This window comes from Neopsephotus bourkii, unplaced genomic scaffold (genome assembly GCF_033783945.1).
Source record: "Neopsephotus bourkii isolate Nb327-2 ecotype Australia unplaced genomic scaffold, CSIRO-AGI_Nbou_v1 NB_1572, whole genome shotgun sequence".
NCBI lineage: Eukaryota > Metazoa > Chordata > Aves > Psittaciformes > Psittacidae > Neopsephotus > Neopsephotus bourkii.
The window spans coordinates 2,036,972-2,062,200 of NW_026902048.1; the positions used below are offsets into that span (position 1 = coordinate 2,036,972).

At 47.8% G+C, this 25,229-nt stretch overlaps 2 protein-coding genes and 1 long non-coding RNA gene across 7 annotated transcripts; 2 read left to right on the forward strand and 1 right to left on the reverse strand.

Annotated features, from left to right (window-relative positions):
* Positions 1–821: 821 nt before the first annotated feature.
* Positions 822–12,288, forward strand: SPG21 (SPG21 abhydrolase domain containing, maspardin). The gene is made up of 9 exons (XM_061371213.1): positions 822–913; positions 4,097–4,190; positions 7,829–7,990; positions 8,786–8,866; positions 9,473–9,618; positions 10,136–10,244; positions 10,703–10,810; positions 11,196–11,336; positions 11,648–12,288. Exons 2-9 carry the CDS (start codon positions 4,128–4,130, stop codon positions 11,765–11,767), a joined length of 930 nt encoding a protein of 309 aa, XP_061227197.1. The 5' UTR covers positions 822–913; positions 4,097–4,127; the 3' UTR covers positions 11,768–12,288.
* Positions 12,289–12,485: 197 nt separating this feature from the next.
* On the reverse strand, positions 12,486–24,578 carry ANKDD1A (ankyrin repeat and death domain containing 1A). Of its 5 annotated transcripts, none has more exons than XM_061371215.1 (15): positions 24,350–24,578; positions 21,377–21,480; positions 20,627–20,725; positions 20,233–20,331; positions 19,655–19,759; positions 19,361–19,459; positions 18,858–18,956; positions 17,640–17,738; positions 17,215–17,310; positions 16,880–16,978; positions 16,293–16,391; positions 15,173–15,268; positions 14,578–14,779; positions 13,826–13,957; positions 12,486–13,330 (listed from the first exon to the last, which is right to left on the reverse strand). In XM_061371215.1, exons 1-15 carry the CDS (start codon positions 24,540–24,542, stop codon positions 13,269–13,271), a joined length of 1,683 nt encoding a protein of 560 aa, XP_061227199.1. In that variant the 5' UTR covers positions 24,543–24,578; the 3' UTR covers positions 12,486–13,268. The 5 variants fall into 5 exon arrangements, with proteins under 5 accessions (XP_061227199.1, XP_061227198.1, XP_061227201.1 ...); XM_061371214.1 differs by having other exon boundaries at positions 17,215–17,313; XM_061371217.1 differs by lacking the exon at positions 24,350–24,578 and adding an exon at positions 23,592–23,712 and having other exon boundaries at positions 17,215–17,313.
* LOC133221947 (uncharacterized) lies at positions 12,754–18,428 on the forward strand. Its single transcript, XR_009728120.1, has 3 exons — positions 12,754–12,882; positions 13,857–14,031; positions 18,010–18,428. It is a non-coding gene; the product is annotated as an uncharacterized LOC133221947 (long non-coding RNA).
* Positions 24,579–25,229: the final 651 nt, after the last annotated feature.

A 25,229-nucleotide genomic window follows, 5' to 3' on the forward strand; every position in this document is an offset into this window, starting at 1 on the left:
ATTAATAGTGTAATTGCTGTAATTTATCAGTGTCATAATTATTAAATATATTATCTATTGCATGTACTTTATGTATCTCCATATTAGTTAATCAAGCCTATCTTGTAGCTATATCTTACGGAGAACACTCCTACAACTGGCAGGTATTTACAGGTCTGTTTCTCACTTTCAGCTCCTAATTGTCACGTCCCACTTAATCGAAGCTAATTGATCTCACCTGGTCTTTACAGGAATGACTCAGAGACCAGAACGGATCTTCTGCTGCTCTCCTTAATTAATCGGAGCCCTCCTACTGCAAACACCATTAGGTCGTGCTGACAGCAAATAACACACCGCTGCTCGGCTGCACCCAGCGGAAAGAGCAAATGTCATTTTTAAGATATCTCTGCATAGAGACATCAAGGGAGCTGAATTAACGCCTGTAAGAGTGAGAGCCCGCCTTGAACACATGCCAGTTCACTGCAATCACTCGCATTTCTCATATATACGTAACAAAATGACGCTCTCTCCCGCTGGATGGCAGCGGCGGCTGCACTAAGCAGAGAGGCAGAACAGAGCAGAGTAAAGCACCACCAGAGCGCTCCGCACCTTTATTTCTATATTAAAACAACGCTGTGAGGAACCGCCCCTCGGACGCTCCTACCCGCCAGGCGCTAATGGCGGCAGCGGCCCTCCCCGCCCACAGACCAATCACCGCCCCTCCGCGGGGGCACGTGACTCCTGCCGCGGTAGCGATGGCGCCGCAACCGCTTACTTCCGCCTCGGTAGCAATGGCGCCTGCCTGCGCTCCTCCCTATCGTCACGTGTCCGGCGCGGGAGCAGCACCCGGAAGTGGCCACCGGCGGTGTGAGCCCCCGCTTAGGGTGCGGCGGGGAGCGGGAGGAGAGCGGCGGCCCCGGACGCTGCCGAGCCGGTGAGGGCCGAGCGGCAAGAGGGGAAGGGTTGTCGCTGTGGGGGTAGGCCTGTCCTTCTGGCTAGGGTCTCGGACCAGAGAGGGGGGGCTGGGGGGGCACTGAAAGCCCCGGGGTGGGGAGCACTGGAGGGCTGTCGGGCTCTGAGGAGACCGGGGAGGCGGGTGGGGGGGTTGTCTCTCACCCTCCGGTACAACTTTAGTCTTGCACAAGCCTGGGCCCCAGGGGCCGGGGGACTGTGCGGAGGTCTCAGGCAGGGGAGGAGGGGAATATCACGACCCCTGGGCTTGGAGCGAGGGGAGGATTCGGGACTCGGCCCAGCAGGAGACTCAAAGCTCTGCACTGCAGACTCATGTCCTTGCAGTGGCTCTAAAGGTAAGGGGCTGCCTCAGACTGTGCCTGGGCTGGGAGTACCGAATAGGGTTTGCCCCCTTTCTACCTGCAAAGCGGGTGAGCCCGTTTTGTCTGGGTACGAGGCTGGGGTTGGTAGGCACACTGGGGCTCTGTTAACGGTGACAGCACTGAGGGAGAGGGGAAGGTCCTGCTGCCATGTCCCAGTTATCCATAGCTCTTCTTCCCCGTTGCCTGCATTTGGTGTTCGTAAAGCGCCCGTAGCCCTGGTGTTTCCCTTTCATCTCCTGGTGCTTGCCTGCAGCTCCTGCCAGCTCTCAGTGCTGCTGTTGCTGATTCAGGTCTCTTGGCCCAAAGGAGTGGGTGCTGCGCAGTCAGTGCAGTGGGGGGGCAGCTGCACAGTGGCCCTGGCGCACACAGGCACAGCACGGGGAGATGACCGAGTGCTTGCTCATGTAACCCACCCTAACAGGGGGCTAGTCTCTAGTGCCACAGTCAGTCTTTCTAAGTCGATAACAAATGGAACATGTCACAGTGTAGTGGGGATAACTCACAAGGAGAATGTTATGAAGTGCTGTCAATGCATCCATCAGTGATTCTTCCTTTAGAGGAATTGTTTTTAAGAGGTTAGAGTTCTTCAGATTGCTTGGTTTTATTGCAAATGAAACTTGGGTCTTCAGAGGCTGCACATGAACAGCCTCAGGGTCTTTCTGATTTGAGTTGCCTTCAGTGGCTGATTCCCTGTTTTGAGTTCATAGTTCAGCTCTGTGACTGGAAAAGCTCATGGTTGTTGTTGGCGTGAATATTTATTTTGTGGCAAACTTAATGCTGTGTTTCTGTGCCAAGGGAAAATAGAATCAGTAACAGGACATCAAGTTCAGTAAAAGTTCTATATAATCAATGAAAAAACTGTTTACTCTTGCTATAAAAGAGGGGCAGTCCTCAAGAGTGGTGAGCACAGATGTACCTGGACAAGAATCAGCCAATGGTTTGCTTCCATGAGCAGTAACAGGTGAGATGGGAAGCTCGGAATCTATGTTGCAGGTGGCCTCTTGCTGTGGTGTGAGCATAGCCTGAGTCCATCTGCATCATGCCTTTTCCTTACCTAGTCTAGTGATAGGCAGCTTTCAATTGAAATGCCAGCCCACAAGGATTAGCTTAACAGTGCTGAAAGACTGAGGTGGTGGAAAAAGAGAGGTGATTGTTGCAGGAAGTTTGCCAACCCTTTATGGCAAACAGAATCACAAGCAGGAGGCCTCCCTTTCCTGTGCCTCCATGTCTGTGTGGTGCCTGGCAGAGTGAGGCCCTGCCTGTGACTTGTGTTTCTTGGCCCTGTTGCAGTATGATGGTCAAAGAGAACATGTTGTTTTAAGGCATTTGATGATAATTTATTTCTGCCCTAATTTTGCCTGAGTAGCTTTTTGAGAGCTACTTGAGGTGTAGTTATGGAAAGGAATTGGTCTGGACTGCACTTCCCTTTCTGTAATAACAGGCTGTCCCCTTTAGTCTGTAACACATTTGTGCCTTCTCTGCAGGTTGTTGGAATAGGTATTTTTTTATCTCTGCTGTAATTTTACCTGCTGCCAGATTGGCAAAGAACAAAACAGTTGATAGAAGCATCAAAGCAAAGCTACACAAAAGTGAAACAAGGGTACCTCAAACCCTTGTGGGACATGAGAGGTGTATCACGTGTTCTGTATGTGTTGTCTTGACATTTAGAAAGTGCTTTCACTTTAAAGTTCATGTTTTCTGTGCTTGGCAAAGGGCAAATGAAGGCTGAAGGATGAGGAAATAGTAAGTAACTGTTAACCCAATCCGCTGGTTGAGCCTGTGCACCAACAGCTTTCCTGCAGGGAGCAATGGAATGATTCACAGAACATACCAAGGTCTTATTTTATGAAGAATTTGGAAACAAAACCTATTAATTTATACTTGGCAACTGTTAAGTAACAAGAGCAAAAGTTTCTTTGTTTTATTATGCCCAGTGCTGTGTGTGAAAGCATGAAAATAATCTCCTGAGGCAGTTGGCTTTCAGGGTAAAGCCATTGAGTCTGCAGGCTTGGGAACTGTTTGATACCATCTCTTGTATAAATGGAAGCTAATGGCCCCTCACTGCCTTAAAAGAAGTTAAATCTAGAAGTGTGTATTACTAATTTATGGAGTATCATAAGACACTCATTAGGTCTTCTAGGACATTCTGACTTCAGAGAGTGCATTGGTGGCATTCCTGTGTGGACCCGTGTCTGAATCTGTTTGTTCTGTATTAACTGGTGTGCTTCAAAGTTATCTTTGTTGGTAACTCCTGACCAGAGTCAACTTCTGTGTGGTTAGAATTAAAGCTTCAGGGCTTGCTTGTAAGCTAAGCCTCAGATCAGCTGGGACCCCCTTGGGTCAGTTACATTGAGATGGAAGAACATGGTCTGAATGCTTAGGCAGTGGGTTCATGAAATAACTTAATTCTGTTGTGAGAGCTGTATAAATGTTTATTAGACATACATTTGGAGTGCTTCATAAATTAAAACCAAGCCAAAAACATGTTTTAGGTTTTTAAACCACTTATATCCTGCAACACAGTTGTCCTCTACAGCTGTTACAAAAGCATCATCACAATCAGGCTGGTACATTAGGGCAGTCAGGTGGCTGCCTCTTGGGAGAATTACGTGGTTTGGGATGAGCACTGAAGATAAATAAACTTGGTGTGGGTTAGAGGCAGTACAGATCAGAGCAAACTTGCCCTGCACATGCTTTATGTATGTGGCACAGCTTTTGAGTGCTGCCTCTGGTAAAGCTGTTGGATCGATTTATCAATTTCTAACTTTGTCTCTCCCTTTCAGGCTGACCTAATCTGAGCGTTTCCTAAACATCATGGGAGAGATTAAGGTCTCTCCTGACTACAACTGGTTCAGAAGCACAGTTCCTCTTAAGAAGGTGTGTACAGCTGCCATGGTCTTGTGGTGAAATGTCTCCTCTTGCTGTGGTGGGTGAGACTGGTTAATGCAGAACAGCTGTAGCTGTGCTGGTGACCTCGTTTATCTCCTGTTGTCCCATGTGTCATGTAAGTGCATGAAAGCATGCCCTACACTTTCTCATGCTTCTAGGAGGTCACTTCTGCATGTGGTGGTGGGGATCAGCAGCTCATAGTTGTGAGCCACAGCAGCAATACCCAGCATCCTGATTCCAGCCATGCTTAAGGAGGAGACTCTGAGGAGCTAGGGTGTGCTGGGAATGACATGCAAGGCCCCTCATGGAGCACCAGGGCAGGGCAGCTGACCCAGTCACGACACAGCCATGCTGCCAGAGCCACCTCTGCTCTTCCTGCTCATGGGAGTGGAAATGTGCCTGAACCATGGTGGAAAATACCATGTGGTTTCTTCCGCTGCGTGTCCTTTAGATGTATTCTGCTTAATCACACTTTCCAACCACTTTCTCCTCTCACTTGGATTTCTTCACTCCCTTTCACTTAACCGCAGGAGGGTGTTTGAGGTGAGCAGTGCTCCACCTTCTGCTCTCTATGTGCTGAATGGCAGAGCTCATGGAGTGCCAGCGTTAATATGTAGCTCCTGCGCTGGACTAACTCTTGCACGTACCTGTTGCAGATAGGGCTTGTGGGAGCTGCAGTTACAGACTAGCGTGCAGCAGGAGGCCAGAATCCTGCCAAACTGAAGGACAGTCTTACCTTTACACACCAGCCTTCTGTTCCTGCCATCACAGTCATTGAGATTCAGTGACCTGTGTAGCTTGGGGGTGTTCTATAGTTTGTTTTTGGGGCTAAGATGACCTCCAGCTTGTTCAGTTTCCTAATCTGGATGGCTGTGTGGGCTGTGAGAACATGAGGATGGTGCTGGCAGCAGAGGCAAGAGCAGCTTTACCTGTTTCAACAGTAGGTTGGTTGCAGTTGGGCCACACAAAAGGGACTGTGTCCCAAACCTGAGGAACAATCCTTACATGTGCTCAGCATTATTTCCACTGAGTGGTGTGTAGCTTTCTGTAAAAAGCTACTTTTATGGAGGGGCTGTAGGATCTTCTGTTCAGGGTTTCTCATTCATTTTTGCCAGTTTGTGTTTTCTGTAAGTGAGAAGGATGCATTGCTGGGACTGTGCATGCTCTCTAGGCTCTGGCTGTCCAGCTTCTTTCTGTTTCTGCCCAGTTCCAGATCTCCTGTGTCTGTTTGTGCCATCCTGTCCCCTTCAGGCAATGGGTCAGCAGACCCAGGGGACAGTATTCCATTGGAAAGGCATGTGGATGCTCTAAGGCACTGCTTTCTGGGGTGCAGTCTGGTAAATGAAAGGTGCTGGAGGTTGTGGTTACAGCAGAACGTGCTCCTGCTGCCATGGGGACTGTGACACCGCAGCTCACTGCCAGGGGCTGCTGCCTTCAGCTGCTGCTGGGGTTTCATAAATGGGGACATGAGTAAACTGAAGCTGCTGCTGACCTTCAGATGGGAATACCCTCCCCTCCTGAGTGGTTCAGTCTAATGATGGCACAGTGACGCATGCGGGGTGTGAAGAAGATGGAGAGAGAGAGTTTTTTGAGAGAGAAGGGGAAACAAAGCACAACTCAAAGATGTAATTGATCTCTAAAGCAGTCTTTAGGAATATTTATCCCCCCCTGCCCCAAAATACAGGCAAAGCATGTGCAGAGCAGAGGAAGGGATGACCATCATTATTGCTGCTAAGCACGTTACTGCTGTCAGATCAACTTAAGGAAGCAGAGCTGGAGCAGGTTGTTTGAGAACAGGCTGAGATGTTCCTCCTGACAGGAGCAGGAAATGCACAGCTCCATCACCCTTCCGGCTTTTCTCAGATATAGGAAGTGCAACACAGAAAATAACAGTTTTAATCTGAGTTTTTAGCTTTGCCTTTGAGGCACTATTTGCATACACTGCTCCTGTCTTAGTCCTTCAGCAAGGGACACTCTGGCTCTGCTAAGCTCAAGCAGGAAGTTCTGCCCCTTGTTTTGATGCAGAGCACACTTTACCCTTCATGTAAACTGTGGGTGATGCTGGTTGATCAACCAGAACCAGAAGGCTGTGACCTCCCAGCTCAGCAGTTACCCATGCTGCTGTCTGCCTGCACAGTGCTGGCCTGGCTTGGGATCTGGAATGAAACCACACGGTACGTGGCCAGAAATCAAATCAAACCGTTGTTGAAACCCATTGATTCATTGTCTGGGCTTGAAAGAAACATCTCTGAGCCTCAGCTCTTTGGACATGAACTAACTTTGGGTTTGTGATTCCAAGGAGTATTCCTAAAGGTAAACGTTGCAGTAGCCACCAGCGGGTGCCCAGATCCAACGTAACTGATGGATTGACAGCTGGAGCTCTGGACTTCTGTGCAAAGGGCTGTTTGGGGATGGAAGGGCTTTTGTGCAGGGTTTATTTTTGAATGGTCTGGAAGCCTTGCAATCTTGCTTTTTTCCATAGAGACTTTACAAAACAAAATCATGTGATGTCTCACATGCTCCCAGAGCCTGAAATACCGGCTTCAGTACAAGCAGATTGTTAGTCAAGCAAATCAGCTTTGTGATACGCTGTTCCCTGGTTCCCTGAGCAGCTTAACTGCTGGGATGGAAAAGCAAATTGTGCTTGTGTGTTACTCTTCAAAAAGCTGTAAAATCTTGATGCAGTGGAGGTGAATTCCCCTGTGTGACACAGGCTTTCCCCAGAGGCTTGTGCTTGTTGGTCTGGTTTGAGCTGCACACTTTGGCTGGGTTGTGGGGTGTTGAAAGAGCATCCTAAGTAAACAAAACAGTTTGCTGGTGGAACAGGCCCCATAAAAACAAGTCAGGCTCCAGCACTGCTGGAAAAGGAGACTTTTACCTCATTCTGATACTTGTAAGGATACAGTTTGTGCCCGAGATGGGCACTGTGTGAGGAACTATCCATTAAGCTTGCATGTGAATACTCTGCCTCAGCCAGCCGTGTGTCCTGAGCACTCCAGATGCTCCCAAGGTGCTGCCAGATGATGGAAGCATTTTTCTTTCCAGGTCAGCTTTGCAGTGCTGCTTTGGGAGCTGTGAGCATCTCAGTGTCTGGCAGCCAGCTGTAACTGCATCTGATAGCTAGTTCAGATAGATAGTTACTGCTTAATTCAGTAGGCTTGTGTGTATCCAGACCTGTAATGTCCAGTGAATGCAAACATCAATGGTTGCTTAAAAAGCTGCCCCCAAGGCAGTGCTGGCTCTGCCTGCCCATGGCTGTTGCCCTCCATACCTTGAACTGACCTCCTGGGTCTCTCCTGGGCTGTGGCACAGTGGCTCCTTTCCTGTTCCTTTCCCAAGGCACTGTGTTCATTATCCAGCTGATGTCAAGATGCGCATGTGGTCTGGCAGTGCATGGCCACAGTTTTGCTCCAGCTATATCTGCACAAACCTTGTTGTGCCAGTTAAGAAATAGCCTTGGAGAAGAAAGCTGGAAGAGCAAAAGATGGTCTTGTTCGAAGGGGTCTTGAGGCTTACAACATTTACTGGATGGCACAGATCTTGTAGGAGCAGTTCTGGAAGCTGGCTGAAGAGCCTCATGTCTCTGGTGTGTTTCTTCTCCCCTCCACATGCCTCTCTCTTTCCAGATAATAGTAGACGATGACGACAGCAAAGTCTGGTCGCTGTATGATGCTGGGCCTCGGAGCATTCGCTGCCCGCTCATATTCCTCCCTCCTGTAAGTGGAACTGCAGATGTGTTTTTCCAGCAGATTTTGGCACTGACCGGCTGGGGCTACAGAGTTATCGCTGTGAGTATTCCCAGTGCTGTGTCAGAGTGAATGTACTTGTGTGAGAGGCTGGATAATGAAGGCGAACTTAGTTTTGATTAAGGGAATCCACAAAGAACACGATGTTGAGTTGCACTCCAGAGTGTGCAGCAGATCCAGGCTGAAATCTGCTGTATGTCCACATCAGCACTTACCCAAAGCCTTGTGCATACGTGTTATTAACTTCAGTGTGTTTTTCCCTTGTCTGCTGCCCTGGACACCAGTCGTCTTTGCCTCCAGCTGGATCTTTGTTAGCCACGAGGCAAAGATGTGGGTTAGTTCAGGGTTTCCATGTTTTCCTTAGGGATGGTGGGTCTTGGCCAGCTTGCTAAGTCGCTCCTTAAAATCCCGACAGGTCTGTTGTGGCTTGTCAGCTCCTGAGCAGGACTGAGATGATTGATTTGAACAACAGTATTTCTGCTAAACAGCTTCAGGAGCACTCTAACAGCAGTTCACAGTTTCTGTGCCTGCCAACTTCACATGCCACAAAAACACTGCAGAATCATTCCAGCCTCTCCTCACTGATTACAGAATGAAGCAGTGCTGCACTTTCCCCAGCAAAGTTGCTCTGTGGTACCTTGTCATGGACTGTAGTTCAAGCAAAGGGGAGGTGTTCACACCCTTGGGCTGGAGGGACCTTGCTGAAGAGCCTGAGCCTCATGCTACAGGCAAGGTTGCTATTATGAAACCCTTATTGTGAGATTTGGTGTGGCTTTCAAGGAGACAGCTGACAGGTACTGATCCGAGATGGCTTTTTCTAACTGTGTGTTACTTTAGTTGCAGTATCCAGTGTACTGGGATCACCTGGAGTTCTGTGATGGGTTCAGAAAACTGCTGGACCACCTTCAGCTGGATAAAGTGAGTGCTTAGGGGTGGGGAAATGGATGTGGAGTTGCAATAAAACCTAACATTTGAGAGTCTCGTTTAAGAGCAGGCGTATAACACGTGACACAAAAACGTAGCCTAGAAATAAAGAGGCTGTGTTGGAACTTTACATTTGGAACTAGTTTATTTTTGAAGGTGAGTACCCTTGAAAATTGTTGTACTTGGCCTAAATTCAGCTGCTGTTCTAGGCCTGTTAAGTTGAATTGGGTAACTTTAGGTTTCCATGTGATCTTGTGGAAGTTACCCTTCCAAGCTCACGTGGTGCAGGATACCACAACGAAGTGTCTTGGACTGGGGAACAGCTATTGAAGCCAGAGTGATATGTTCCTTTTCGTTCTTTCTTAAGCTTGATTAGCACACAGACATTGGGCCTGTGGTCTGGAAACATTTCCTTTCAATCTTGATCACATTTATATCATGCATAGACCCAGAAGTTGAATAGAAGAGGGATTCTTTAACAAAATTGTCATGAGGACTGGGTAAAACTACAGTGGCTTATTTCTGCAATGAAACCTTGTGCTTAGAGGTCACATATTTCACAAGTGATCTGTTTGATTTTGGTTCTTTTCCTTGCACCAGGTTCACCTTTTTGGAGCATCTCTGGGAGGTTTTTTGGCTCAGAAGTTTGCTGAATACACACACAAATCTCCCAGAGTTCAGTCTCTGATCCTGTGTAATTCCTTTAGCGACACTTCTATCTTCAATCAGACCTGGACAGCAAACAGGTAAGCAAGGCTGAGACAAGCAATCAGATTCATGGCATTAACCTGTCTGTGGTGAAGTGTCCTGCTGCTCTGGTTGGACATGTGTCTAGCCTGTCTCCAGCCTGGTGAGGGAGGTGTGGGATGGAATACTTGTGAGTTTTGAAGCCACAGCATAAAGAGAATGGGAATGTTCACAACTGGGAGCGTGGAATCTGACAGACAAGTCATTCTGTGATCCTCTGTGGATGTGTGGTCAGATTTAACAACTGCCTCTTCTCTAGCAAAACCACTTAGAGTGAGGGAAGTGTTATTCACCATGTTTAAAATACACTTCTGCAATGGAAGGCCAACAGCTTCCCAAAGCAGTTCAAGCACCTCACTGCCAGGTTTTCCCTCTCTGTGTTCTTGAAGCTTCTTCAGGATTTCATTTGAAGTTAAAGCGCAAAGTCTGTGCCAAGAAAGGGGGGACTGACAACAAAGCATGTCACCATTGGGGTCCTCAGTGCTTGAAGGCTGTTACGTCTTGTTTCTGTTTCAGCTTTTGGCTAATGCCTGCTTTTATGCTGAAAAAAATTGTCCTTGGGAATTTTGCATCTGGTCCTCTGGATCCTGAGATGGCCGATGGGATCGATTTCATGGTGGACAGGGTAGGTACCTGTGTACTCTCATGCTGTGATGTCCATCTCTGTAGGAGATTTGCTTAGCAGGAGGTTGTGGATATTTCTGCTGCTTCCTTCATTTACTTACCCAGGAGGGAGGAGGAAGGGATGGATTTTGGGCAGGTGATGACTGTCACGGCCCCAGCACTTTACCTGATGCTGCAACCATCTGCCTTTATGGTTCTGTTTATGGAGATCAAAAGAGGAAGTTAAACTGGGGTGGCAGAGGAGAAGGTGCTGGGCTATGTCTATAGGCCATGCTCTGGAGGCAGGAGCAACTAATGGAACATACTTTAAGCATGTCTCGTGCAGAGTAATACTAAGTTGGGACTATGATCTTTAACTGTTTTCCTGTAAAACTAACTTCTCTTTGGTTCTGTTGTTAATACTGCATTAACTTCCTGCAGTGAAATAGGGTGTTAATCAGTGTTTCTCTTTACTGCAAGCTGGAGAGCCTGGGCCAGAGCGAGCTCGCCTCAAGACTTACCCTCAACTGCCAGAATTCCTATGTAGAACCTCATAAAATTCGGGACATCCCTGTAACCATTATGGACGTAAGTTAATCTCAGTGTCATCCTTTTGTGTGTTTTTCTTAAACACCAATTCCTCCCCTCCAGGTGGGGTCTGGACGTTCTCTTAGCAACTTAGTAAGTATTGGCAGCACGTAACTTCATATTTAGTCAAGTCTTTTACTGACTGGGCAATGCCAGGACTCTTCTTTGTCAACTTACAAACTGTTCTGTGCCATAACACAACCATGCGTTCACGTATCACAGCATTTGCTTTCTGATGTGTTCCCTTTGTTTTCTGTTTCATTAACACTGTTCCAGAGAGAACCTGAGAATTGCTTCCAGGAGCAGTGTGACTTGACATATAGCCAGTGTGACTTGATAATCAAAATCTGGGATTCGGACCTAACAGCTGTGACTTGTTATGCAGGTGTTTGACCAAAGCGCGCTTTCGACTGAAGCAAAAGAAGAGATGTATAAGCTTTATCCTAATGCCAGAAGAGCTCATCTCAAAACAGGAGGCAACTTCCCCTATCTCTGCAGGAGTGCTGAGGTCAACCTGTATATTCAAGTGAGTGTCTGCATTCAAACCACATCTGCTGCTGTGCACAGCAATAGGAAATGTCTTTTCTGTCCTGGTTTTTCCCCCCTTGGCTTGCCTGAGCTCTGCTCCCAGATTGCTGACACAGAATGCAGGGATGGAAGTAGTCACATTCATGGGGGGCTGACTTTGGGGTTCATCTCTTGCCCATTTTCTCTGTCCTCTTGTACTCAAAAGCCTTCATCCTCACAATAATTACTCGGAGAAATGTTTTTGTTTGTTTGTTTTTACCAAAACCTTGTGCTTCTACACTTGTTTCAGCATTACTTTGTGTTCAACAGATCCATTTGCTGCAGTTCCATGGTACCCGGTACGCAGCCATCGATCCCTCTATGGTCAGTGCAGAAGAGCTGGAAGTCCAGAAGATCAGTCTTCACTCCAGCAATGAACAAGAGCAGTAGGTCTTGGAGCACTGGTGAAAAATGAGGAAATGGTTCCGTGGTCTTCCTGTGTATGAGCAACTGTTCCCACTCTGCCCTTTCCCCTGCGTTAGCCGATTATCACTGTGTGACTCCAGCAGGATCAGTCAGTGATCTGCCTGTGGACAGTAACCTCCAGCAGTCCAATGGGATAGAGCTGTTTAACTTTTAGTCTTTGAATTGAAGGAAGCATCTTTGAAGACTACAGTTTTAAAAACAAAAGACACTTTTTGCTACCAAAGTCCTCACTGTCATGTTCTTCAGCAGAGCAGCATTTCTTTTTATACTCTTCACTCAGCTGTATATATTGCCACATGCAAATTGTGTACTTAGAAGCCACCATATATTTTTGTTGAATATTTGGTTTAAGTGACAAGGTTGCCATCACTTATTTGCCTTGTATGTTGTGTTGTAAGTTAGTTTGTTTCTATTGGAAATAAAGCACTTGAATTTTTAACTTTCTTGCTGTTTAAAAGATGGTTTTCAATAAAACTTCACTTTCAGTAAGGGTCTCTTGTTGTCACTACAAGAGAAACAGCTCTGTAACTTATCCTGGTCCTGGTTTGCCTCTACAGCCACCTCTAGGGATGAAGAACACCTCTAGGGATGAAGAACACCAGGTTGTGCTGGTTTAGCTCTAAGTAAGAATTATGTAGTGTTGTTTTAATAATTAATAACTAGGATGTAACTTGCAAATATAAGGGTAAAACTTGGATTTATTGAAATACAGACATTATTTTACCCTTGAAACACTGTAAAAAACAAATACAAAGTATTACATGATAAATAAGTTTTTAAGAAAACTATGTCCTCGTCAGAGGCTGTGTAGATAACCAATGATCATTCTTATCTTACAGCTTGAAAAGTGTAACCTATGGATTAAGGAAGTTCCCTGGTTGATTCATGAACAGTATGTATAGGTTAATGTACATCTGTAAACAGTGTATGTTAATGATCTCTGAAATTTTCTGTTAAAGATCACAGCCCTCGTGGTTCCAGAAGGACCAGGTGGGAGCCTTGGCTCTTCTAAATTCCTGCCCTAACAAGGACATTCTGAACATATTAGGACACAAGGGACAGACACTTCCCAAAACAAGGTAAGTAAAGAACACTCCTGAAAGCAAGGGCTTTGCCCTCAATAACTTACAAACACACAAGTAAAATTTATGTACAAAAATGAGATGTAAACCAGTTATAGTAGAACAGCAGTTCCTGATGCTCACAGTATGAGAAATGAGGCTGGCTCGCTGAGCTCCTGCTACAGCAGCCAACAAAACTCTCCTTCCTCTGTAAAGAGGAGTTTCAGGCCATTGGCTTTGCTGATGCCTTCTTCCCTGTTCCGGAGAAGGAAGCAATGGTGGTGCCAGCTGTTGATGACAAGAAGCCCTTAAGTTGTGGCTGCCTCCAGATCACCAGCACAGCAAGGGTTTCTCCTCTAGCTTGAGGACAAGTTGTCGAAGGAGTCACTGGTACCATCCTGGTGCTACATTGCTACACACTTCCGTGGAGAGGCAGAGTCGGCGTTTGCTTTTTTCCGAATGCTTTCTGTAAAAGAGAGGAAGTTCTGCTGCATGGAAACCTGGAGAGGGGCTTTTTGTAAGGGCTTGCAGGGACAGGACAAGGGGAATGGCTTTAACGTGCCACAGGGGAGATTTACAATACATATTAGGAAGCTCTTCCCTGTGAGGGTGCTGAGGCGCTGGCACAGGGTGACCAGAGAGGCTGTGGCTGCCCCACCCCTGGCAGTGTTCAAGGCCAGGTTGGATGGGGCTTGGAGCAAGCTGCTCCAGTGGAAGGTGTCCCTGCCCATGGCAGGGGTTGGAGCTGGGTGAGCTTTAAGGTCCCTTCAACCCAAACCATTCTATGAAAATACAAAGCTGTGGCAGGATGCATTAGTTAACAACGGGTAGCAAGGGGCAGGGTGGCTTTCACCTTGTGTGAATTCGTGTTAGTTTTTCCTCTGCATATGCTGTGTCACCACAGAATTAAGTAGTGCTCAGTGTGCATTATTTGAGGGAAGACAAAAGCATTATATAGCACCTGCTAAATCTCTTCTTCCAATCCCCACAAGGCCTTCGTATAATCCCTTGACTGGATTTTCTCCCGCTGTGATCACACCATGGAGCCAGATGAGCAACATTCTGTGGCCGTGCTCCCTGTAGCTTTTAGTGCCTGGCAAGATGAAACCAGAGGTTAAATCCTGTGCTTGCAGTGCATGGCCTTGACCAGAGTGGATTTCTGAACTGGTGAGTTTGGACACCCCTCATCCCCCCCTCCTCTCTGGAGCCTACTAGAAGGCTCTAAAGTACAGTTTAGCTGAATTCCTGCTTGTGGTGTGATTGCTAATTCATGTGAAACTCATGGAGTGGCTATGCATGAGCTTGGGCTTGTCAGGCAACCTCTCATGGCAGTATAGGCTTTCTACCGCAGATCATAGCTTAGCCCCATCCTTGCATCTTGCAAACTACAGTAACCAAACCGGCTGTGATCTGTTTATGAAACTCAGAACCTGTTTCTACTAACGTATCTCTTAAATCCTATGGGACTTCACTGCCTGTTTGGTTCAGCTCCTTAAAAGACAAAAATAAAACTACCAAATTTTTTCTGTCCTATAGAATAGGAATTGTAGGAAGAACTCGCAGGTCTGGCAAGTGCCTTCAGGAGCGAGTAATGAACTGGTAACCCATGTGCTTTACTCCTAGACAAATTCATGCTTTGCTATTATTGCAGACTTCTCTCCTAGAATCACAGACCAAGTGAAGGAGGGCAAATATCGGGGTGGTGTTTTATACCTGTCCATTGCTGCTCGATGGCCCTAATGTGGGCATCAGTGAATTTCCAGTAATGTGCCAGCTTCTTCCATTCACCAGGCCTGAGGTACTTGGTAGCCAGTCTCCACATTACTGAGCGGATGTGCTGTGTTTCCACCCTGTGATCTTGCTTAAAGGTCAAGTGCTTTGCTACCCAGGAGTCAGAGTCACTGTTCAGATTGTCCTGCAAAGCCAGAACAGAGGGTTTGGCTAGGATACTGCAGATGTACCTCTCATTTCCCAGCCTCCCAGTTTCTCCTCCTGGGCAAAAGGAGTTAATGGTATTCCAATCCCTTCTGCAGGGCTTTGGGAACAGCTGCCAAAGAATCTTTGAAAACCCCTGTTCCCTTCAGCACAGCCTGGATTTTTTTAGCAACAGGGGCTGTTTTAAATAAGGAAAACCTGAAGTAGATGTTGTGGGCATGTTAAGGACTTATGCTTTTCTTAGGTAAAGAGATGAAAGCAGAGGTCAGGCTGTCCCAGCATGTCCTGTATTTCTTCTGACAGCTGGTACCATGGAGAGAACAAAGCCACATCTGCCCTGGGAAGCACAGGAGATGGTATGTATGCTGCTCACCTTTTCCCATTTGTAAAACCGATCGGCTTTGATAATCATGTCTGCCAGGTTGATGTGATTGCCCCGAGCAGCAACATCCAGAGATGTCTTCCCTTGCTGAAATGAGAAGGGGGAAAATGAGCTAGAAAAGAAAGACCTTGACCTTGCTTGCTTAGGAGGTACAATCTCCATGCCCATGCCATAGTCGGTAGTAGCAGGCAGCACGGCCTGTTGAGCAATGAGGATGTACAACCCCTACTCTCCACCTGTACACACTGTGGATGTGAGCTAGCTTGGAGCTACTGCCTTCAGGGCAAGAGGAGTCTTTTTCCAGGCTCCACAGCATCTTCTCTGTTGGTCGGGAAAGCATCCTGCATCCCTCAGTGGATGGCAGGGTGCTCTTAGGCCCCCAGCAACATGGGTGCAGCTGCCCAAGGACCAGCTCAGCACTACAGTCTGAGGTGTTTTATAGCCTTTCGCACAGCAGGTTTGCTGGCACATGAAACTCAAGTGACTTATACAAACTCATTAATTTTATAGGCTCCACATACACATGATTAGAAACAGTCTCCTAGGAGAAGCACAGGTTGATGGGACTATGAAACTGTAATTACACTCCTTAACATGAATATGATTTGGGATCGCACAGGGATGATTTGTGTCTGTATCTGAAAGCTTATAGCAGAAAGGAACAAGATTTGAATGCTGCACACAGGAACGTGAGCCAGCCCAGCCCTCAGGCATGCTAGGGAGAGCAGTTCTAGCCTCAGATGTGAGCAGAAACCGAATTTCACACAGCAAAGTGGGAACATGTTCCCTGTGCTGAGTCCCACTGTGGTTCCACAGGCTGCCCAAACCTGCTTCAGCATTTTCTGTATGCATACCACGCTTTCAGGCTGCACACAACTTACCCGATTCCTCTAGAATTCCTTTTGCTATAACATATACCTGCTTTTCAGACAACGCTTTTGTTGAATTAACTAGAATGCTAAATAACTTGCTCAGCAGCGTTTCAAGGCCTTCTCCCTGGAAATATCCAGAGTTTGATATTATTACTAACCTCCCTTGAAAGTAATTACAACAGTGCAAAGACCATCCGTATTGACCCCGTGGAATCTATCTGACCCATGGAGACATTTACCTTGTCTGTTAGCTTCAGATTGACTCCTGCAATGAGAATCATCTCGGCCACGTCCTGCCTGCCGTGCTCCGCAGCGATGTGCAGAGGGGTCTGCTGCCTCTGCAGGAGGGTGAAAGGACTACGTTTTAGAGGAGGACAAGTATGAGGCTGGAAGGACAGGACAGAACAATACCAGGAAGAAGTGCTGCAAGAACCCTGTCAGCTCTGCCCTCCCTTCCCCTCTATGCCTGTTTAAACTGAGGGCTAAACACCCTCCTGCCTCAAACTGGAGTTGAGTTCCTCAGGCTGAGCAGAACTGGTCTGCACCAGCACTAGGAGGCCTCCCTGATGCTATTTCAGACTAAGGAATGACTGACTGTGCAATGAGCTGTGCAGAGGTCCCAGGGACATGGCACAGCCTAGGTGTTGAATGTCATCAACTGGTTACCTCACTGCAATACTCAGTCATTTCACAGCTCTCGTGTTTCCTAAGTTGCGCTTCCAGGTTTTCCCCATTTTAAAGCACTCTTCTTTAATCCTGTCCCCAGGGTGATCAACTCCCCCATGGAACTAGTGCACGTTTCAAAGAACAGGAGCTGCAGTCTTACATTATCTGCAATGTCAAGGTCACACTCCGCATCGATGAAAAGCTTCACCATGGCTGGGAAGTTCTGCAGCACCGCAATGTGTGTCGCTGATGCGTTTTGCTGTGGAAAGAAGACCCTGTGCTTAGGAAGAGTTTAGCTCAGGCAATGAAAGGATCATGCTGTGCCCAGCATGCCTTATTCCAAGACAGATTCCAGCCTGGATTCGAGGTAAGACTGGGGGCACTGCTCTGTAAGCACAGACACACTGGTCCTTCTGAAGTTGCTTTGTGCTCTTGAATAGCTCCACAAGTTGGCTTTGACTTTTTGTAAGTGATGAGAGCATTAATCAGACTTACGTGATTAACAGCATCCGTGTGGATTCCTGCATCCAGAAGGATCCTGCCTGTCTCCTCGTAGCCATGCAGTGCTGCGTAATGAAGGCAGTTCATCTTCTTCTGGGAGGCACATCAAAAGAGATGGGTGTGAGTCAGGGATTCTGCTCAGGGCTGCAGTTGTTACAGACTATCCACAGAGATCTCTCCGCTTCTCTCCTCCAAGAGCCCCGTGCCCCCATACCAAGAAGTTCACAGACACTGTCTCCACAGCCAGAGCAGTCCCAGGGAGCATCACCCTCTTTGTATAAAGCCATCTGCACTGTTTGTGAAGTGCTGGGCTCCACGTGGCCTCATTCAATAATGGGTGCCCTACTTGGAAGGCCACAGATCTGGGCAAAAATCCACACACTCGTGTTTGGAAATGGAACCACCTCTGTGGAGCTAACCTGTGTTTTAGCATTGACATCAGCACCAGCTTCCAAGAGCAGCTTCACACAGTCACTGTGACCCCCCTCAGCAGCCATGTGCAGAGCTGTAAGTCCTTCCTGGACAAGGCAAAAAAGGAGACAAGCAGCATTTCTGTAGACAAGGACCAGACAGCAGCAGAGTGAGGTCTCTACCCTGTCTTCTGAACCTGTTACATGTTATAATACCAGTTCTGAGGGCCACGGATCTCCAGTGTATTGTTAGGAAGATAAAGGGCACAGTTACCTGCAGCTGATATGGCCAAGTACTGCTCTGCCCTTATGCCACTGGAGACAGCTGGCCCATGGGCCACAAGGCAAACATCGTGTTCCCATCTTTTCTCTCTTTCAGCCCATTAGCAAACAAAAGAGCATTTCACATGGACAATGAAGACAAGCCCTTTTCTTGGAATAGCTCAGAGACAGCCACAGGAGGACCCAGAAACTCATGGCCCCCAACCACTCGTTCTCCCTTCCGAGATCTAGAGCTCATTTCTTTACATGAAAACAGAAGCAAGCAGAAGGTTTAATCTGCTTTGATTATTGCTCTTTGCACAAAGGGCAGCTCATCTGAGGGAAAACAAATGCTACCAGAGTTACCACAGAAGGTGGTGTCCCCTTTCTTTCAGATCTAAGTCACAATCAAATATACTTTTCAAAGACAGTAAATAAGACTAAAAAAACTGCTGATAAGCTCAATTGGGAGCGTGCCCTGGAATAAATAACAATGTTACTAAGCCAATATTTGCTATCTAAGTCATTAACTGTGTTCCACCCATGTAATTTTCCAAAGCAGATCTGTCAAAAAGAGATCTCAAACAGAAGGTCCATATGTTCAGTGACTAAGTCAATACTATAAAGTGTAGTGAAGTTTAGTTTAAAGCACACTTGATGACTATTTAGGTGCTTGAATGTACAAGGGTCAGGGAAAAAAACAGAGATCAAATTGAGTGATAAGGTCAGCATATACAGAAGAAAAGGCAACACTTTAGAACTGGATATTGGTCCAAGGAAGATGCTGCCTTTCACTGGTGCTGTGCAACTGTGACCTGCATTTGAACACCTACACTTTAGGTAAAAGCTATCCTCTAGACCTCTCCTGTCAATACTGAGTGCTCAGCCTGATTGTGGCAGGAGGGTATTTCTAGGGAGGGAAAGGGTAGAACTGCTGTGGGGTTTATTTCATTTAAATACACTTACCATGTTCTTTTTGTCAAGGTCGACTCCAACATCTATAATCTTCTGGAGCACAGAGAGGTGTCCGTTTTTAGCAGCTAAATGCAATGCTGTATTTTCTTCCTGAAAGTATAACCACTTCATACATATATGTATAACAGGACTGAGTGTTCATATGCCACAACCTCGCACAGAGCACAGTCTAGCATGACTGAAAAGGAGGTTGTAACCAGTATCACAAGCCTGAAGCAGTCTTCTATTAGGGGCAGCAGCTACCTCAACTGGAGCATGGACCACCAGGCTTACTGTGTATCTCATCTGAAAAGCACTGGAGAGAAATCCAGTGTGGACTGAGGTGCAAATGGCTTGCAAGTGGATAGGGAAGAAGAGCCCTGGCATACCACAACCACAGTTAACAACTGCTGACAGTTTGCCTGCATAAGCCTCATTTGGTGTTCTGCTCCCTGACTTTTACATTCTCTAATCCATGGAATTTACCTCCCTTGTGTGTGGTTTTATCCCCGTACCTTGTCTTTGGCATTGCGAGAACAACCCAGTCGAATTAGGAACTCCACCACCTCCAGGTGCCCATTCTCTGCAGCCAGGTGAAATGCTGTCCTGTCCAACTTTGGAAACAAGGAAACAAAGAAATACAGTCCAAGAAAGGCTGAGAAAGCACAAGATTAGAGCATCTGCTGTAAGCAGCACAATAATTCCTTGGGCAATAATCCAGTCCACAGTGGGAAAAAGTGCTGCACTTCAAAAATTATTCTTCTGTTAAGTTTTATTCTAGTTTACATTTGTGTGAAAAGCCTTCCTACCTTGTCTGTCTTATCCACACACACATCCTCCAGGTCCTCCGTGATGAACTCCATTACCTGGATGTGTCCCTTCTGAGCAGCACAGTGGAGCAGGTTCCTGCCATTCTGGAGAGGAGAACAGGAATAAATGACCATTCATTTAACAAGTCCAGAACTGAGGTACAGTCTCAATCTTAACAAGCTGTTCCCAGTAGCAACGACCTATTCCATGCCTCCCTCCCTCCACCTCTAGGGCTGAACTAGCTTGTGCTGCAGACAGCAGGTTATGACTCAAGTATTAATGCTCCTTTTCCCAACCAAGGTCTGCTTAAAAATACAAAGACTGCTGATACACTAAACCTGTTTCCCATTTCTATGACACCTTCCACATCACCACTGCACATATGTGAGGTGAACAAGCCACGTATACCCCTAAAGCTACAAATACTAATCCTGGTTTAAGAATAAGGCAGAAGTGGAGATGGCAGTCCCCATAGCAGATGCTGTCACATATGACCATCTTAGCTCACAGATAAGCCTGTTCCCCCCTGCATCAGTCTCTCGAGCTGTGTGATGGACGCACATAGGGAGTCTCTTACCCTATTGACACAGTTAATCTTGGCTCCAGCATTGACAAGGATCTGCAGGACACGGAGGTGGCCAAACCAGGCAGACAGCAGAAGTGCATTCATTCCAAACTGGGCAAAGTAAAAGAGACACTGCCGCTATCTGCAGCTACCACCATCCCCATCATTCTCACTGATTCTACCAGCCTACTTCCTGGTCACTGTGCATGCAAGCAGAAGGCCAAAAAGAGCAGAAAACAAGGCTTGCTCCAGAAAGGCACTGCACCTGCCACAGCTTCCCAAGCACTGCAGTGCCTTGTGCCACCCACCCAGGGCTAAGGTGATGTCTGTAACTTTCAGCCCAGCACCACCCGGTGCTCCCCCAGCACAGAATGCATCTGCAGGACATATAAGGGAGCCTTTGTACATTGTCTTCATCATCCACCGGCACATTGTGGTCCAGGAGCAGTCGCACAGCATCCACGTTCCCTGCTCCTGCAGCCCAGTGCAGGGCAGTCCGGTCTGCCTGTAAGGGAAGGAAGAAGAGAGGGGAGGCTGAGGTATGCAGAGTGTATGTTTATCCACTAGCCTTCCTGAAGGCTAAAATCTCCTTTGCTATCTATGCAGCCAGAACTTCTCACACTGTGCAAGGCTTTCTTTGGACACAGCCCTGTGTCTCTTTCCTCTCTTGTCAGGCAGACAAGTGTTAGTCATCTTCTACCCAGAAACTACAGTTCTGGACTGTAACAACAGCACAGGAATGAAGACCATTGCTGACCACTGACTGAAACAGTAGGAATGGGTGCAATCCTCTATTTCCAAGTGCCTACTGGTCAATAAGGAGAGACCTGCACCAGGAACTGAGTTAGTTGCAGAGCCTCAACAAACAGAGATGGCAAAATGAAAACCTTTCACTGTGTGTATTTGGCACACAGGTTCCATGGGGAACCATAAATTATTACCCTCCCTCAGCACTTGCAACTTTCCAGTCTGGCCAGCATGACAATGCTGTGTGAAACTGCTCAGTTGCCACAGGCCCTATTCAGCACTGGGTGGTGTATTTTACAGCTCTGACCAACTGAGTGGCTAATGAGAAGAGCACCGTTAAGGAGCTGCAGTTCTGAAATGCACCTTCCCCACTTCCTGCAGCTCAGAGGTGGAAAACCTAAGGACTTACGTTGTTTTTGGCTTTGATGTCAACCCCTCTCCTGATGAGCTCCTCCATCCTGGCCGTGTCATTACGCTTCGCTGCATCATGGAACTCCTTCTCTGAGTGAAGCACTGCAGCAGAGACAGAAGAGTGGGCATTAAAACAGTGCTGGCAAGGAGCACAGGGAAGCATGTCCCAACAAACCTCCCCTTTATCTCAAGTGGCCTTCAAGTGCAGAAAGAGTCTTCCAGCAAGAATCCCAGCCCCACAGACATTGCCATATTTGCTGGATTTGTCCTCTCTAACTGTCTCCTGAGTACCCTGTGCTCTTCCAGTCCTACAAGCTTCAATTCTAATTCAGTGTCTTTCTCTGCTCCAGCTGAAAAACCTTCTGACCCATTAGGCCATGTCCCCTGGGCAAGCACCAAGGCCCAGAGCTGGTGCAAAGACACAGACCCTTTCCTCCATCCTTCCCCTTACATCCCACTGCTCTACAAGGAGGCCTTTACACATGGTCCTGTTGTTCCCCTTCAGGCAACCTGCACCAGCCAAGCAGCACAAAACCACTAGCCTGGCCTGTGATTAGTGTTGCATCTCTTAATAGACCGTGGCAGTTCTGCACCTAATTTAGCATGACTGGCAGCATTTGTCGTGCGCAGTTAGGCACAATTTAAGTGTTAGCTCTCCACGCTGGGCCTTGCCCCAGCAATCTTCTCCTTGATTGAACAAACCTTCCTGCCAAGAAACAAGAGCAAGGCTGCGACTCTGGGCCTGCCGCAGCCTGACAAGGAGGATTTTGGCAAGGCTGGTGTCAGTCTTTGTTGGACTCAGTCTCTGCACTATTGGGGAATCCATTCAAGAAGGGCTTGAGTCAAACCCTGAGCCAGTCACATCCCGCTGGAGAGCTGGCTTTGCTCTCTTCTGCATATCTCAGGCTGCAGTTTGAGGGTAGCAGGGGCTCAATGCAACTGCAGCTTGTATCAACATATTGGCTAGACATTAACCACATGCCATACAGGAGGCACCAAAGCATCCTAGTGTTCCCATCCCACCACACTGAGGAGATAAACACGCTTGCTGTTCAAATAGCACTACCCCATTTCTCTCTGGAGAGCACAGTACAAAGGCACCCCTATTACAGACTCAGAGAGGTATAACTTCACCCTCAAATTTCTGTTCCTTGCCTTCAAACAAAAACCTTTAGCTCACAAAAACCACAAATAACACAAATCTTAATAGTGATCATTCAAGAGTGCTGGACCTGCTGTTAAAACAGTAGGACTTGGACACTGATTTCTACAGGAACCGGATTTTCTGTGCTGTATATTGAGAACTTGTTCTCTCTGGTCGGGTATGTTAATGGGACTGCATTTCCACACTGCATGGACCCTTCACTTGAGACGAGAACATGGCAAAAGCCTGTGGATTGTCCGCTAATTATCAACACCAATGGCTACACACAAATGACATCCTTGCAAATGCTTCTCTCTGTTCAGTGGAGTAAATCCTGTGCTTCAGTTAAGCCAGTGATGCTATCCCTGCTCCCCAGGTAACCAAAATGTGTTCTTACATTTTACAATCACCATTGCCAAGAGATGCCAAGCATCCCTTTGATTTAATACTCTTTCCTCATTCTGATGGTCTGAATTTCCCACTTAGTGTCCACACTGGTGAAGCCAGCCCTGTAGGTGTAAGTGCACTCCTCATCATGCCATGCACCCATCCAACAGCAGTGTTTTAGTAGGTATTTAGTTTTCCTTCTCTTCCCAGCTCACATTCCAGGGTATTTCACACCTCATAGCACTGAATATGAATTCAGTTATCCCAAACAGCATGGAAAACAATTTAAACCATTTACCCTCAGTGCAGTGCACCAACTCACAGGCAGTTCATTATGCAAGAGGTTTAAGTATCAAAGGAGAGGAAAGGTGTGCAAAGAAACATGCAAGAACTGCCTGCTGAGGCTGAAAGACAACCCAGGACAGCCAGCCACCGGTCGATGAAGAGGGGCAGAACGTTGAAGCGAGGGTTACCGGCGTTCCATGCAGCATCTTAGGGATACAGGATGCTCTAAAGCTAAAGCACCCCTTTTCCCGCAATGGGCTTTGTTTCTCAATGGGGTTTTACCCGCTTTTAAAGCGCCTCGGCCCTGCCCCACAGCCCCCACGGAGGCCGGCGCTGGGTCCGCCCTCTGCCCCCGCACAAACCCCGCTCCCGGCGCGGCCCCCGAGGCCCCACTCACGGCTATCGTCCCCCGCCGCCAGCTCGTCCCCCATAGCGCGGCCCCGCCGCCTCAGGGCGGGCTGATGGCAGCGGCCCCGCCGCCTCGGGGCGGGCCGAGCGCTACGGCACAGCGCCCTTTTAACTGTTATTTAAAGCGAAATAACCCCAAAACACAGCCTTTTCCTCCCAAACACGGTCTTTCCGTCACAAACACGGTGTTTTCCTCCCGAACACGGCGTTTTCGGGCTGGTTTGGGAGGAGTTGAGGGGGGAAATGCAGCGACCGCCATTTCGGGCAGGGGGCTTGCACGACGGTGCCGCCCGTGGCTCGCCGAAGTGCTGCTGCTCGGAGGCTGCGGGTGGTTTAATTCTCTTTCCAGACGGATTTAGAAGGAGAGGGAATTCCGTTATGTGGGAAATACGGGGCTGGGTTGTTGCTTTCTTCGCCCTGAAAACAAAGTTCATCCCGGGGTGCTTCAAGGGGATGAGATGCTCCCAGGTACCACATAGCCCAGGCACATCAGCGGGTGCAGGAGAGGGTTAAAAGCGCCCTACGCTCAATTCTCTTGTTAATTCTCCTGTTTCAGCATCTGGGTCTGGTTTTGTCTTTTCTTTTCTTTACCATTTTGATAGCATGAGGAGGAAGGAACCAGCAGCTGAGCTGAGGTTGGGGGGAGAACCTGGTTTGGTACCTGCCTCTCCTGGGGTATGAGCGAGGTTGCAAAAAGTACGAAAATTAAAGGTCCAAAACAGCCAAAAAAAACCCTAAAACACAAACCCAGGTGCTGGTCCTGTGAGTGCCGTCCATGTTCAGGCTGGAGAGATGCTGCTGCCTTATCAGGAAGGGCCAGGTAGTGGCTGTCCGGGCAGCAAATCAGCCCTGGAGCTAGGCAAAGGCCATGTTTTCTGCCCCAGCCATTTCGGTTCAGCCGCTGCAAGGTCTCTGGTGTGGGTCTGGGCCCTCTCCCCATATCTGGTTTGCCAGGGTGAGTGTGGCACGCAAGTGTTCTCCTTCCATCTTCTCTCCTGTGCGTGCTTGCGCTCAGCATCGGGGTGAGGCGTTGGGCGACATCTTGGGTTGAAGCAGTGAACGCTATTCCTTGGCCCTCAAACGCGTTGGAGGGCGGTGTGAGGAGAAGGGAAGGACCTGCTCCTCACGGTGGGCGGGTAGGCCCCACAACTCGTTACAGTTGTAAAGCAGGTATGCTTTATTCAGCACTGAGGCGCAGGGGGGATCGCTCCTCCAAAGGCATGCGGCCACAACCTCGGCTCTCCCCTAAATCATTCTCTAAAATCATACATATTCATTAGGTTATAAAATGCACCTATACATATTCATGTCCTATCCCCACTTCATAGTGTAATGAGCTAAAAGGGCCTTTGCGCCTGCGCAGTAACTCTTGGTGGTCGTGGGTGAGGGTCTCAAGATGAAGTAAATGAGCCTTCCTCGGCTTAAACTTTTTAACTCTAATAGTTGTGCATGCTCCCTGGTGACTTGGTCATTGTCCAAACCACAAAGCTGGTTTTAGCCCGTTTCAGGGCCCAGAAAGCAGGAGCCAGGTTACTGTTCCTTCCCCGTATCAGTATCCTTGTCCTCCCATCCTGTTCTAGCACGGCATAATGAGCATGATAAATGTTTGTTGAGTATGGACAAGCAA

Excerpts from the sequence above, each read along its gene's own strand:
- SPG21 (XM_061371213.1), top strand. The coding sequence starts at position 4,128 with ATGGGAGAGATTAAGGTCTCTCCTGACTACAACTGGTTCAGAAGCACA. Across the intron at positions 4,191-7,828 it reads GCACAGTTCCTCTTAAGAAG|ATAATAGTAGACGATGACGA; the intron begins GTGTGTACAGCT and ends CTCTCTTTCCAG. Across the intron at positions 7,991-8,785 it reads GGGGCTACAGAGTTATCGCT|TTGCAGTATCCAGTGTACTG; the intron begins GTGAGTATTCCC and ends GTGTTACTTTAG.
- ANKDD1A (XM_061371214.1), bottom strand. The coding sequence starts at position 24,542 with ATGGGGAGAGGGCCCAGACCCACACCAGAGACCTTGCAGCGGCTGAAC. Across the intron at positions 16,979-17,214 it reads ACACGGATGCTGTTAATCAC|CAAAACGCATCAGCGACACA; the intron begins GTAAGTCTGATT and ends TTCTTTCCACAG. Across the intron at positions 13,958-14,577 it reads CATCGAGCAGCAATGGACAG|GCACTAAAAGCTACAGGGAG; the intron begins GTATAAAACACC and ends TCATCTTGCCAG.